Below are 16262 nucleotides of genomic sequence, written 5' to 3' on the forward strand. Positions count from 1 at the left end.
TTACTTAAGTGCCTATAAGAACATCCAATAGTCAAAGGTATATGAAATACAAATGGTATTGTAACGTTCGTTCTCCTCCTCGTCTGAGGAGGAGCACCAATATGCAGCGAGGTATGAAGACATAATGATTTATTTAAAGAAAGACGAACACGATGCACACTTGATGAATCACAAAACAACAAACAACGTAAACAGACCTGAACATGAGAACTTACAGACAACGAAGAACGCACGAACCGGAACAAACTAACAAACGAAACAGTCCCATGTGGCACAAACACTGACGCAGGAACAATCACCCACAAACAAACGGTGTGAACAGCCTACCTTAATATGGTTCTCAATCAGAGGAAACGTAAAACACCTGCCCCTGATTGAGAACCATATCAGGCTAATTAACAATGAACCTAAACATAGAAACACATAACATAGAATACCCACCCAGCTCACGTCCTGACCATACTAAACAAAGACAAACTAAAGGAAATAAGGTCAGGAACGTGACAGGTATAGAGAGAAATAGTCCTATAATTCCTATAATAACTACAACCTAAAACTTCTTACCTAGGAATATTGAAGACTCATGTCAAAAGGAACCACCAGCTTTCATATGTTCTCATGTTCTGAGCAAGAAACTTAAACTTTGCTTTTTTACATGGCACATATTGCACTTTTACTTTCTTCTCCAACACTTTGTTTTTGCATTATTTAAACCAAATTTCATTATTTATTTGAGGCTAAATTGATTTTATTGATGTATTAAGTTAAAATAATAGTGTTCATTCAGTATTGTTGTAATTGTCATTATTACAAATAAATAAATACATTTAAAAAAAAACGGCCCGATTAATCGGCATCGGCTTTTTTTTGGTCCTCCAATAATGGGTATCGGTATCGGCGTTTTGAAAAATCATAATCGGTCGATCTCTAGTCCTTCCTAACACAATTGGCGGAGAGGAAGGAAAACCGCTCAGGGATTTCATCATGAGGCCAATGGTGACTTTAAAACATTGATAGGAGAAAACTGAGGATGGATCTACAGCATTGTAGCTATTATAAAGTACTAACCTAATTAACAGAGTGAAAAGAAGGAAGCCTGTACATAATAAAAATGTTCCAAAAATGCATCCTGTTTGCAACAAGGCACTAAAGTAATACTGCAAGAAATTTGGCAAAGAAATTAACTTTTTGTCCTCAATATAAAGCGTTATGTTGGGGAAAATCCCACACACATCACTGAGTACCACTTTTCATATTTTCAAGCATGGTGGTGAATGCATCATGTTATGAGTATGCTTGTCATCGGCAAGGACAAGGGAGTTTTTGGGGGGAGATAAAAATGTATGGAATAGAGTTAAGCACAGTCAAAACCCTAGAGGAAAGCCTGGTTCATTCTGCTTTCCAACAGACACTTGGAGCCAAATTCACCTTTCAGCAGGACAATAACCTAAAACACATGGCCAAATATACATACACTGGAGTTGCTTACCAAGACAAAATTTGAATGTTCTGGAGTGGCCTAGTTACAGTTTTTACTTAAATCAGCTAAAAAATAAATGATCAACAACCAACTTGACAGAGCTTAAATCATTTCTTTAAAGAATAATGTGCAAATATTGTAAAATCCAGGTGTGCAAAGCTCTTAGAGACTTACCCAGAATGACTCACAGCTGTAATCGCTGCCAAAGGTGATTCTAACATTTATTGACTCAGTGGGTTGAATAGTTATGTAATCAAGATATATTAGTGTTTTATGTTTCATATTCTTTTTGACCGATGTTAGAATTTGTCTTCCATTTTGACATTACAGAGAATTTTGTGTAGAACGTTGACAAAAAAAGGACAGTTTAAATACATTTTTATCCCACAACAAAATGTGAAAACAGTCAATGGTTGTGAATACTTTCTGAAGGCAGTCAGCGAGACAATTCTGTTCACAGTGCTCTGCTTGGAGGGGGCAATTGTGGTTAGACAGATGATCACCAACGAAGTGTTTAGGCAAAACACAGCAGGCTGTTCTACATGCAAATTGTGTGTGTGTTTGTAAGATAGTGGAACGTAAAACCTCCATTTTACGGTAAATGGTTACGGATATGACAGAACGATAGAGAAAAAGAGGTGGCTGAAGAAAGCGCGCTAGAGAGAGAAATGTAGTGGAGTGGAGGGGAGGCGAAAGCACATCAAAATCACTGGAAAAAAAGGAAAAGGGAAATGAAAGCAAGGGATGGAAGGAAGAAGAGAAAGATTAGGGTGGAGATTACTGCTTTTTCTTTTATGTTTTTCCACAGTAGAGTATTCCTTAAATGTATAACAGAGTAGTTAGCTCTAGAGCTAAGGTCAGTTTTATGCTTGCCCCTGATCGTTCGTTAAAGTTTTGTTTATGACAAGGTTTATCTGATCCTAGATCTGTGCCTATAGGTAACTCTTATTTAAGAATTATAAATTACTGGGAGCTCATATTTGATTACTTATCAAAAGCTTTTGATCGAGTTATAGCCCCAGATCCACTGATCTGTCTTTTTTTGCAGTTGATGGAAATAACCTGGGCTGTCTCTCTCTGTACTCTGTTAGCCAAATGGCTCATATTGCAAATTTGGAAATTGGAAACTGCACATACCTTTTGAGATGTGGTTACAGTATTTAAATAATGTAATGCATATGGAAAAGTTTTGATACAATACGTTCAATAGAAGTCCAAAATGTAACAAAATATGGCAGCCGATACTTGATAAATGGTTCAGTAAGGACTAGTCCCCTTTACAATTGTGATAATGATCTGTTGCTACGCTGTGCTGTACTTCACTCAATATTTATTTTTGTTATGATTACATTGCTTGTAATGACTGTGCACTGTCTTCTTATATGTACCACCTACTAGACATTTTTCTTAGCTTTTTTTGTATTTGTGAGTAAACGCTGGAATCCATAGCAGTGAAACTGCCATGTTCGTTTGCGATATTATAACCACAAAGATGTTACAAACAAGGAACACTGTTTTTTCCCTCTGACCTCATCGCACGCACAATAGAATAACATATGTACTACGATTTTATTTTACCACGATGCTAGATGCTCATTTCCTCTGTCACGTTCCTGACCTGTTTTCCTTTTTCTTGTATTTATTTAGTTGGTCAGGGCGTGAGTTGGGTGGGTTTGTCTATGTTTGATTTTCTATGTTGGGATGTTTGTGTTCGGCCGGGTATGATTCTCAATCAGAGACAGCTGTCAATCGTTGTCCCTGATTGAGAATCATACTTAGGCAGCCTGGGTTTCACGTGTGTTTTGTGGGTGTTTGTTTCCGTGTCTGTGTTTGTTGCACCACACGGTACTGTATCGGTTTATGCACTTAGTTTATTTGTTTTGTAATTCAGTATTCAGTTTCATTTTAATAAATCATTATGAACACTAACCACTCTGCGTATTGGTCCGATCCGTCTCGCCTCTCCTCGTCCGAGGAGGAGGAAGAATATGACGATAGCCGTAACATCCTCAACTAAAATGATAACAAATGCACCTGGGGCTTCAGTGTTTTGTTCTCTAATTCTGTGATTTCTTAAACACTACAGTGAATGTTATTGTTTATCTCTGTTTTTCGTATTGGAAAATAATAAACAGGTTATATATTTTTTTTAAAGAAGGATAAATTATGCCGTTAAGACAATAGTTGGGTTTGGTTGTTTTGCAACAAAACCAAAACCGACACATGCGCAACTATTGGGCAAAACAAACTGGGCTCGCTTAGATTGTTGACAACATGTAAACTGTATTTAGTCTCTAAAGTTTATTGAAAACATAAATGCATCTAAAAATACATCGTTGCAGTTGTTGTTCAGCTAGCTAGCAAACTTTAGCCATATTAGCATAGACATAAAGAACATGATACAACTAGCTGAAACAAGTTTACCTACGATTCCCCACATGGCAGCTTCTTGTCATAGTTGCTAGATATCTGGCCATCCAGAATCACAACAACACACCGCCATCTGCCCCATTGAAGCGTGTGCATCATTTTCGTGACGTTGTCAGCTAACCCGTCTATGTTGTGGCCACCCTCATTCCTCCTCTCCTTTCCTCTCCACTATTCTCCTCTACTCTCCCCCCCCCCCTATACTCCCTCCTGTAGCTTACCACGGAGCCTAAACTGGAGGTAGGGTGGTTCCATCATAGAAATAATGGAAATAGATCACATAGAACACACCTTGCATCGTCCAATGTGGTGTAGGCTTGGGCGGTATACAGTGTAAACCGGGGTATTTTGAAATACAGACAGTATGATTTTCAATACCGTGGGTTTGTGGTGCCCTAAAGCTCGGGGGAAAACGTGACGTGAGAATATGCTTATCCTCCCGCAAACTTTAGACCATGCGTACGCACAGTTTCTATTGGTTGAAGTATTGCATTGCAAGAAGGCAAAAGTAGCCTAGTAGCAGTGGTGGAAAAAGTACCCAACTATCATACTTTAAGATACATTAATAGAAAATGACTCAAGTAAAAGTAAAGGTCACCCAGTAAAATTCTACTTGAGAATTTTAATTTTTTTATTATTTGGTTTAAAATATACTTAAGTATCAAAAGTAAAAGTATAAATAATTTCAAATTCCTTATGTTAAGCAAACCAGATGGCACCATTTTCTTGTTTTTTTTATTTTACGGAAAGCCATGGGCACACTAACATTCAGACATAATTTACAAGCAAAGCACGTGTATTTAGTGAGTCCGCCAGATCAGAGGCAGTAGGGATGACCAGGGATGTTCGGTTGAGAAGTGAGTGATTTTGACTATTTTCCTGTCCAGCGAAGCATTCAAAAAGTAACGAGTATTTTTGGGTGTCAAGGAAAATGTATGGAGTACTTTTTACTCCATACATTTTCCTTGACACCCAAAAATACTCGTTACTTTTTGAATACTATATTGCGAAAATATATACTATATTTTTGTAAGGAATGTAGTGAAGTAAAAGTAGTCAAAATATAAATAGTAAAGTACAGATACCCCCAAAAACTACTTAAGTAGTACTTTATTTTTTACTTAAGTACTTTACACCACTGCCTAGTAGCCTTGTGCAAATTGGGAATATAGGATGACACTCTTATTCATAACAAAAAAAAATAACAGGTAGCTAAATATAATAACAAGATGTGATCATTTGCTGTTAGTGAGAAGAGAAAATCAATGTATTTTATCTTTGCATCCTAAAATAATTAGAAATGGGCATCTATTTCCTGTTATTGATTTAATTCCCATGATGATTGCAGAATAAATTCCGCACCTTTCAAGTTTTTGCTCTATGCATCCAAAAGGTAGCCGGTTTATAACATACAGGTGAACCGACAGCTGATATTTTGCATTGAAGTGTGTAGGCTACCACTGTAAGTAGTTGAATGAAAACTAAAACTTTAGTTTTCATTTTTTCCCCGAGTAGACAATGTTTCAGAATTCGCGGGCAGTGCAGCATATTTAGGTTCAGGAAAAAGTAAATGCAAAACATTATTGAATTAAAACGACCAGTTTACAGGTCCACAACAATTTGCAATTGTTTTTGTCATTCAGAAACGGTCAGATAAACAAATTTCAGAAAACAAAGTTCGCAATTGCTATTTCCTTTAGATAGCCTACTGATCTACTGTCTTGGCCTAATTCCAATACTTCTAAAATATACAGCAAATAATCTTTGTAAATGATATCATAAATAGGACTGTTGGAGTTATGTCACACATGCAGTTAACAAAAATACATGGAGATATCTGCTCTTTCCAAAATTACAACCAACTGATTGAAGCATTACTGCAAAAAGAGGCAAGTGGAAAGGGAGAAGGAACTTGTCTGTCGACCCTGCAGTAAAGACCAAAATTGGCTAAAGAAAATTGTGATCAATAATAAAGTATACCAGTTTAATTTAAGGACCAACAATTTGACAGCTGCACCATACAGGTTGCAAAATAGTTGGGAGGAGATTTTTGTTGTAACGATTCCATGACACATGGTTTATGAACTGATACACAAAACGACCCCGGATTCAAAACGTAGAGTTTTTCAATTTGAATTGTTATACAGAATTCTTGCAACCAATAGAATGTTATACAATGCAGATACAACCATCCCAGCTATGCAGATTTTGCTGTTAAGAAACAGAATCATGAGATCACTTGTTTTGGTAGTCCCCATATGTAGCTTGTTTTTGGTTGCAAAAAAAAAAAAAGTCCTAGTCAATCGATCAATATAATAATAATACTCAGCAAAGGTGTTTATCTTTAATTAACAATCTGTAGAAACTATGAGAATAGAAAGGTTCAGAACTTTTATGAAACATCACAGCACAGTGGAAAAATATGTGGCAGCGAGAAATCTAAACTTGATTGTCTTCAGAGATAGATGAGAAGGGTTGAGGGTAGCTGAAGGCTGGAACTAAAAGCAAACAAAAGATAACTACGGTAAAATATACTGTCCGTTAAATGTATGTAGTATGTATAAGCTGGAAGTGAAAGCCTAAGTATTGTTGTCTATTAGTTTACTCCAATTAGGGGAAGAGGGTTAGGGGAAAATAATAAAGAAGGAAAATATATTTCATTAGTTTACTCCAATTAGGGGAGGGGTGTTAGGGTTAGGGGAAAATAATAAAGAAGGAAAATATATTTAAAATAATATATATTTACACAAAAATGTATATGGGGGATTGAAAATTATGCAGACAATTACATTGATAGAAGCCACAATCTATCTGCAATATTAACGCTTATCTACCCTATACAGCAAATAAGGGCGTTTTTTGTTACCAAAAAAGTTGAGTGACGAGCATTATTCATGCCGAGTTATAAAGCTTGTTCACACGCACACAGTTTTACAACAGGACTGATTTATATTGAACAAAAATATAAACGCAAAATGCAACAATTTCAACGATTTTACTGAGTTACAGTTCATATAAGGAAATCAGTCAATTGAAATCAATTCATTAGGCTCGAATCTATGGATTTCACATAACTTGGGCAGGCGGCTCAGCCATGGGTGGACCTGAGAGGGCACAGGCCCATCCACTTGGGAGCCAGGCCACCCATTGGGGAGCAAGGCCCAGCCAATCAGAATTAGTTTTTCCCCCACCAAATGGCTTTATTACAGACAGAAATACTCCTCAGTGTCATCAGCTATCTGGGTGGCTGGTCTCAGACGATCCCACAGGTGAAGCCGCCGGATGTGGATGTCCTGGGTTGGCGTGGTTACACATGGTCTGCGCTTGTGAGGCCGGTTGGACGTACTGCCAAATTCTCTAAAACGATGTTGGAGGTGGCTTATGGTAGAGAAATGAACATTCAATTCTCTGGCAAAGTTCTGATGGACATTCCTGCAGTCAGCATGCCAAATTGCATGCTTCCTCAAAACTTGAGACATCTGTGGCACTATGTTGTGTGACAAAACTGCACAAAAACTGCATCAGTGGCCTTTTATTGTCCACAGCACAGTGCACAAGGTGCACCTGTATAATGATCATGCTCTTTAATCAGCTTCTTGATATGTCACACCTGTCAAGTCGATGGATTTTTATGCCAAAAGAGAGATACTCACTAACAGGGATGTAAATAAATTTGTGCACAAAATTTGAGCGAAATAAGCTTTATCGGCATATGGAACATTTTTGGGATCTCTTCAGGTAATGAAACATTGCATCAACACTTTACATGTTGCGTTTATGTTTTTGTTCAGTATATAACGAGAAACATGCGCCAAATTTACAAAACACAACATTTTTGTGCATGCTGGCTTTTCAGTAATAGTTTAAAATGTATGCAGCGTTTAGAAATATAACCGTATACCCTGGTATGGTACAGGAATGGTATGAATGTATGAAATCCTAGATACCGCCCAACCCTATTGTGGTTTAGGGTGAAGTTGCCCCTAGATGCTGGCTGATGTTGGGTCAGTCTCGCATTTCCCCACTAATGGTTAAGGTTAGGATTGGGGGAGGGAAACTGATCCTAGATCTGAACCTAGGGGAAACTTCACCCTGGAGTGTTCAATGCAACAAACAATAGAGAATGTCTGACAATATGGCATTTTGACTTTTTTTTCTCTCTCTTTACCCCTCTCATAGCCAGCATTGGACATAAGACTAAAGGTATGAGACTTGTGTCTGAGACCTGAAGACTTGCGTTAGCTCCCCAGCTAATGCCTATGCTTTAGCTCAGCAGGCTAACAAAGTCTTGTGTCATGCAGGAAACCTGGTCACATGTTGGTCAAATGTGCACAGTGTGTATATCTCGGTGTATTAACCTGTGTGTGTGTGTGTGTGTGTGTGTGTGTGTGTGTGTGTGTGTGTGTGTGTGTGTAGGAGCCTAACAGCAGCCACCCCACCCTGATTACTCTGAAGGTAGACCCAGATGGATTCTTCCTTTACTGGACTGGTGGGGCCAACATGGTAAGTTTATTCTTTTCTCTCTTTCTCTTTCTTACACGATAGTTACTCACTCTCTACATTTACATTTTAGTAATTTATAGCAGACACTCTTATCCAGAGCCTGGTCCCCATGGCTATGTAATTGAGATTTGGCACTTTGAAATGTTACATGTAACCTTATAAGTAGAGGATAACTCCTTTCTCTTGTTATGCCTGTCGTCATCTTTCCCTTATCATCCCCCTGTTCTAACTCTTGCACCTCCTCCCTTCTTTAACTTAAACAAAACATTTCCCACCTTCCCTAACATGGTGGGTCCTAGGCTTAGGCGATATACTGTTTATACTGTATACCAGGGTATTTCAAAATACCGACCATTAGAGCAGTGACAGTCTTGGAACTTTAGGTTATGGTAATTGGCAAGGTCAATTGGGAGGTGGCAGGGTGGGGGTACCTGGCACGCATAGAAGGCTAGGTAGGTCTACTTCTATGTGTGCCCAGGCCTCCGCCACCCCCGCAATTGAAACAAGCCATTCCACTTCGTTATTATCGTGACATTTCATTATGATTGTTCAGGTTATTACTTAAATCAACAAATTTAAGAAATGTCAGGTTGGAGAGGATCTGTTGCTTTTTCGTATTGACAGAACATGAATTGAGTCAAAAATAAAGATATAGGCCTATGCCTACCTTGTCCTTGTCTGTTGGCTTTTCTGTATAAAATTGTTTTTAATGCAGATCCTATTTCGACGCACAAAACCATTAAAATGAAGTCTGATGGGTTGTCTCCCACTTTTCCGAAATATTCGCATAAAGTCACAAATCCTGCTGCTTTTGTCATTTTATGGCAGTAGCATTCATAGCCGCAGGAAGTTCTACAGACCAATTTTTTTTTAACCCGCGCTACAGATGGCTATTTAGGTCTGCTAATACAGGACTAGTAAAAACAGTGCACTACTTTAGTGGGAAAAACTTTTTTCAAATGTTTTAATGTATTTTTATCAATATGTATTTATTTATCTTCAGGGGGTGCTGCAGCACTCTCAGCACCCATACTTCCTGCAGCTATGGTGACATTGACATTTCTTCTTCAAAGAGAATAATGAGATAAATATTGTAGCCTAAACTACTGAAAACAGGCCTTTTACAAGATTAAATCATCATCAGATAATGAATAGACAAGGAATGTATAAAGGGGACAGCTATGCTATAGTATGAAGATTAAGTTGACAATCATTCAAATGGAAACAAATACACGCAACATGTCCATAGCCTATTTATCAGCAACGCTGATTATAGAGGGGGAGAGTGTTGAATTTTTTTCTCACAATACTGTGATGAACTATTATAATAAAAAAATTGACATCGTTGACTAACTGTTTGAGGTGAAGAAAAAATGACTGAGAAACCCAGCTGGGCACTTTCCTACATGTAACATTTGCGAGAAGTAGGCTAGGTAGGCCTACTTCTATGCGTGCCCAGGCCCCCGTGCTCCATCAACATTAACAGAACAGAGAAACCAGACACGCTTATTGCTTACATGCAGTGCGTAAATTATGGTATGAAATAAACCAAAACTATGTTTCCACTCTGAGAATGAGAACGGTAAATTTCTTTAATGAATATATATATGTCTATTAACAGACATGTAACCAAGTAATATGGATTAATGGTAAACTGCCTGTTTTACAAACAGTAGGCTACCACATGGGTATTCATAAAAGTGCATTGCGGCCGACACTGTAGACTATAGCGTAGGCTACCATTATACTTTGCGGGGATAGGAGGTCAGCAATTTTTTGGGACTCACCTAGGGCAGCATATCGGCCAGGACTGGGCTTGATCAGCATTGATTAGTCTATAAATTAAGAAAAGATTCCACATCAAATTACACAATGCCAGGTTGGAGAGGATTGGCGCATTGTCCATTCGACACAACATTAGCGCATTATAGGCCTCAGAGCCAGAACATTGTTTAAAAGAAAGTCCACACATCTTTTCAGTTCACTGCAGCTAGCGACTGGAACGAGCTGCAAAAAACACTCAAACTGGACAGTTATATCTCCATCTCTACATTCAGACTCAATCATGGACACTTACTGACACTTGTGGCTGCTACGTGTGGTGTATTGTTGACTTTTCCTATTTGCCTTTGTGCTGTTGTCTGTACCCAACAATGTTTGTACCATGTTTGTGCTACTACGATGTTGTGTTGCTACCATGTTGTTGTCATGTGTTGCTGCCATGCTGTGTTGTCTTAGGTCTCTCTTTATGTAGTGTTGTGGTGTCTCTCTTGTAATGATGTGTGTTTTGTCCTACCTTTTTTATCCCCCATCCCTGCTAGGCCACTGCTTATAACGATAAGAAATCTAAGATGTAAATTCCAAATGTTCAACTGGGTGTTTTGAGCCCTGAATGCTGATTGGCTGAACGCTGTGGTATATCAGACTGTGTACCATGGGTATGACAAAAAAAAATCAAATTACTTTTTTAAAAAGCACCCCTTCGCTAATACCATATGCCCCGGGATGGTACAGAAACGGTATGATGGTATGAAGATCTGTTTACCGCCCAACCCTGGTGGGTCCTCTCTTTTTCTATCTTTCTCTGTCTAGTATCGTGAGTTCTTCCTTCTCTCGCTTTCTTTTTTTCTCTCCCTCTCTCCAACTCTCTCTCTGTCTAACATGAGTCCTCTCGCTCGCTCTGTCTTTTACACACAGACACAGTCGTGTACAACTAACCTTGCGGGGACACAAAATTCAGTCCCATTCAAAATCCTATTTTCCCTAACACTAACACTAACCTTAACCCTAACTCTAAACCTAGCCCCTAACCCTAGCTCCTAACCACAACCATAGCCCCTAACCCTAAAACTAACCTTAGCTCCTAACCCTAACCCTAAACGTAATTCTAACACTAATTTTAACCTTAATCCTAAACCCCGTAGAAATAGCATTTGACCTTGTGGGGACTAACAAAATGTTCCCAGTTGGTCAAATTGTTGTTTGTTTGCTATTCTTGTGAGGACTTCTGGTCCCCACAAGTATAGTTAAACACGTCCACACACACACCCACTCTGTCAATTCCTGATGTTGTTGTCCTTCTCTCCTCATTAGTACAAAAATTTGGTTGCATCCCAAATTGCACCATATTCCCTATATAGTGCACTACGTTTCACCAGAACCGTGTAATAAAGTAATGCACTATAAAGGGGACCATTTGGGACTGAGCCTTAGCCAGTTGGTCATGTGAATGAGGGCATGGATCGAATCAAATTTCAGGCCCCAAATTAAATAAACACTTCCCTCATCCCCCTCTCCCTCTATCAATATCTCTGTCTCTTTCTCCCCCCCTCTCCCCCTTTATCTCTGTCTCCCTGCCACCCTTCTTTCTCTCTCTCTCCTTGTTCTCACTCTCTTTGCCTTTTTCACTCTTTTTCATCACACATTTTTGTAGCGCTCCGTCTCTCGATCTCTTCCTCTACCCTTCCTCTCTCTCTGTCTCTCTCTCTCTCTCTGTCTGTCTTTTTCCGCTGTGTATTTACTCTAAAGGCATTTATGGAATGGCGTGTTAATACTGTGCAGTTAGGGGTGTGTGCGCGTGTTTGCGCGTGTGTGTATTTGCGCGTGTGAGCCCTATCTGTGTTTACTGTGTCTGTGTGTCTGCGTGTGTGTTCTCTAGTAGGACACTAGGCCAGCCCTAGCCCACGGGCTGTCGTTGACACTGTTTAGTGACAGGGTTAGAATGCCCCAGGGAAGGAGAAATGGAGGCTGCATCCCAAATGGCACCTTATTCCCTAGTTAGTGTACTACTTTTGACCAGGTTCCATAGGGAAATGAAGGCTTTGAGTACCAAATGGCACACTAATCCCTATATAGTGCCTTACTTTTGAAACTATTGCACTTTATAGGGAATAGAGTGCCTTTTGGGACGAAGTCAGTCTAAAAGGACTTATGAGGATAGAACTGTGAAGCTATGAGTGGAATATGCTATTATTAAAATTCATTATTTTTTTTATTAATTAATTAATCTGCTATTATATCTAGATGACATGGCTATAATTGCTACATCCAATAATAATCTGTTTTACATATGTCTCTACAATAACCATGACCAGAAGTACAGGAAGGTCAAATTACACGTCCATGAATTCTTCACTTCTCCCAACTATTGTTTAATCTCTCACCCTCTCTTCCCTCTCTCCTTTCTTCTTTTTACTCCTCTAGTCAATATCGTCCCAGTAAGTCACCTTTCCTCTGACTTCTCTCCATCTCTCCTCCCTCCCTTCCTCTTTTCTTGTTATTGAAAAGAAACTCCACCCTCTATTCTTCTTCTATCCCTCTATCAATCTCTTTCTTATTTTAGGGTCTATTCTCATTGACAAGAATTAAGGAGAATTTTGAGATATTCTCGTGAGGTATCGATTTGAGAGACATTACTGTAATGCGAACTTGCGTATTTCGCACATCTCTAACGCTACTTCTGGAGGTCTTCCACGACACTCACCTGACAGTTGCCCCCCTCTAAGCAGGGCAGTGAAAACAAAATAGTTTAGTTGAGCCCAACATTGATACAGTAAAAATACTAATACCAGAGCAGTGTTTTTGAAACAGCTGAAATGTATAGACATTTTCAATATATTTGAGACTTGTTTTATTGAGTTTTCACCTGAAATTGCAGGACCAGCCTGTTACATTCTGAAATTGTCACCAGGGGGATTATAAACATTTTCAATCGCAATTTTGCGCTTACCTCATATAATGACTTTCAGGATTTTGATCAAATGAAGCTAGGTTTGGTCTAAGGTAACTTTAATACGCTAAAACTGTACTTTTATATTCCTATGAGAGGGGGAAAACGTTCATGTTTGATATGCTAACGTAAGCTGTGTTATCGTCTTGCAAGCTACATTTAGCTAGCTAATGCATCTACGAACGATTAAATAAACAATTTAATTGTCTGCACATGTGAATGATTGCATTATTCAAGAGTGTAATATGGTTTGGTTGCATTATTCAAGATCGTTGCTAGCTAATATGTTTTAGAGGGAAAGATGCTAACATTGTTGAATAGTTTGCAAGCTTACTGGCTAGTCAGGGGCTACTGTGATACGGTAAATTTGGAGCTGCAGAGCAAGTATGTCACATTGCCAGCCACACTGTTAAACCATAGGAGCTGTTTGCATTACAAATGAAGGTGTTAAATGATGGAAGTGTTCATGAATTTACCTGCAAAAATGCAGAGACCAATGTACTATATTTTCATTACAGAGTCTGAAAATGCAAGAATCATGACTAAGTCTTCAGGTGGCTTTAATTTTGGCATGTTTTTTACTCCGGGTAAATGGAAGTAGGCATGGCAAATTAGTGGGATCTTTGAGTATGAAAGGTTGGATGTTACCATGGTTTACACAGGCATTGTGGGTAGGACACATGGAACAGATGTGATCGTACTTCGTAACTCTCTTGCATTGTGTTTTTAAAGAAATGACTGTCCAGGCAGCGATCCCAGTTGATTGGTGTTTATTCTGATGATAGACACAAGGAAGCACATTAGATATGCAGGACAATAGTATGTTGATGGCTGTAGATTTGTGATTAGCCTGTTTGTATTGAAATTACTGTGAATTAGCAGGGAGCTAATGCAACAATTACAATTATGGGAGGTGCAACTCAATATTAGGAAGGTGTTCCTAATGTTTTGTATAGTGTGTGTGTGTGTGTGTGTGTGTAATATATACTGAACAAAAATATAAATGTAAAGTGTTGGTCCCATGTTTAAAAAGTTTAAATAAAAGATCCCAGAAATGTTCCATATGCACAAAAAGCTTATTTCTCTCAAATTTTGTGCACAAATTTGTTTACATTCCTGTTAATAAGCATTTCTCCTTTGCCAATATAATCCACCCACCTGACAGGTGTGGCATATCAAGAAGCTGATTAACAACTTCTTAGGGCTAGGCCCCTTTTTTCTCAATTTCCGATTGACTAACGTGCCCAAAGTAAACTGAAGCCAGGATATGCATATAATTGGTACCATTGGAAAGAAAACACTTTGATGTTGTGTGTGTAGAAAGTGTGTAGAAATATTAAAATAATGTAGTAGACTATAACACAATAGATATGGTAGGAGAAAATCCAAAGGAAAACCAACCAGATTTTTTCTTTGTTGAGATACCATGGTCTTACAATGGAAAATATAGGGCCATACTGAATTCTAACTCCCAGGATGCAATTCCTATGGATTCCACAGGGTGTCAGCAGTCTATGTTCAAGGTTTCAGGCTTGTAACTTCCAAAATGAAAAATAAATATCAGTTTTAGTACAGGGACAGTCTTGGAAATTCGTGTTTGGGTGCGCGATGAAGACAAGACGCACCTGCTTAAATGGGTTTCCTATTGGACATACGGAAAGAAGTAAGAAATATTAGAGTTTGATTAAATTTTAGGGTATCTGAGGAGTGAATAGAAATGTATTTTGACTTGTTGAAACAAAGTTTAGGGGTAGATTTTTGGATTCTTTTCTCTACATGTTGAACGAGTGGATTACTCAAATCGATGGTGCCAACTAAACAGAGTTTTTGGGATATAAAGAAGGATTTGATCTAACAAAACAACACTACATGTTATAGCTGGGATCCTTTGGATGACAAATCAGAGGAAGATTTTCAAAAAGTAAGTGAATATTTAATCGCTATTTGTGAATTTATGAAACCTGTGCCAGTGGAAAAATATTTTGATGTGGGGCGCCGTCCTCAAACAATTGCATGGCATGGTTTCGCTCCATTAGCTACTGTAAATCGGACAGTGCAGTTAGATTAACAAGAATTTAAGCTTTCAACCTATATAAGACACCTGTATTTACCACAATGTTTAATATCCATAATTGTTATGGTTATTTATTTGAATTGAGCGCCCTCCAGTTTCACCGGAAGTTGTCCCACTAGCGGGACACCTATCAATGTTAAACAGCATGATCATTACACATGTCCCACATACAGTGGGACAAAAAAGTATTTAGTCAGACACCAATTGTGCAAGTTCTCTTAAAAAGATGAGAGAGGCCTGTAATTTTCATCATAGGTACACTTCAACTATGACAGACAAAATGAGAAAAAAAATCCAGAAAATCCCATTGTAGGATTTTTAATGAATTTATTTGCAAATTATGGTGAAAAATAAGTATTTGGTCACCTACAAACAAGCAAGATTTCTGGCTCTCACAGACCTGTAACTTCTTCTTTAAGAGGCTCCTCTGTCCTCCACTCGTTACCTGTATTAGTGGCACCTGTTTGAACTTGTTATCAGTATAAAAGACACCTGTCCACAACCTCAAACAGTCAGACTCCAAACTCCACTATGGCCAAGACCAAAGAGCTGTCAAAGGACACCAGAAACAAAATTGTAGACCTGCACCAGGCTGGGAAGACTGAATCTGCAATAGGTAAGCAGCTTGGTTTGAAGAAATCAACTGTGGGAGCAATTATTAGGAAATGGAAGACATACAAGACCACTGATAATCTCCCTCGATCTGGGGCTCCACGCAGATCTCACCCCGTGGGGTCAAAATGATCACAAGAACGGTGAGCAAAAATCTCAGAACCACACGGGGGGACCTAGTGAATGACCTGCAGAGAGCTGGGACCAAAGTAACAAAGCCTACCATCAGTAACACACTACGCCGCCAGGGACTCAAATCCTGCAGTGCCAGACGTGTCCCCCTGCTTAAGCCAGTACATGTCCAGGGCCGTCTGAAGTTTGCTAGAGAGCATTTGGATGATCCAGAAGAAGATTGGGAGAATGTCATATGGTCAGATGAAACCAAAATATAACTTTTTGGTAAAAACTCAACTCGTCGTGTTGGAGGACAAAGAATG

General features: G+C 38.8%; 1 protein-coding gene across 2 annotated transcripts in view; it reads left to right on the plus strand.

The window, feature by feature from the left end:
* The window catches only part of LOC129865642 (1-phosphatidylinositol 4,5-bisphosphate phosphodiesterase beta-3-like), a 113799-nt gene that overhangs the window by 17245 nt on the left and 80292 nt on the right, over positions 1 to 16262 (plus strand). The window contains exons 2-3 of one of the 2 annotated variants that reach the window (XM_055938574.1): positions 8087 to 8110; positions 8324 to 8410. In XM_055938574.1, the coding sequence (XP_055794549.1) occupies positions 8087 to 8110; positions 8324 to 8410 (111 nt within the window). The remainder of the gene's footprint in view (positions 1 to 8086; positions 8111 to 8323; positions 8411 to 16262) is intronic. The other variant, XM_055938575.1, reaches the window with a different exon arrangement.

The sequence above is a fragment of the Salvelinus fontinalis genome, chromosome 11 (genome assembly GCF_029448725.1).
Source record: "Salvelinus fontinalis isolate EN_2023a chromosome 11, ASM2944872v1, whole genome shotgun sequence".
Classification (NCBI taxonomy): domain Eukaryota; kingdom Metazoa; phylum Chordata; class Actinopteri; order Salmoniformes; family Salmonidae; genus Salvelinus; species Salvelinus fontinalis.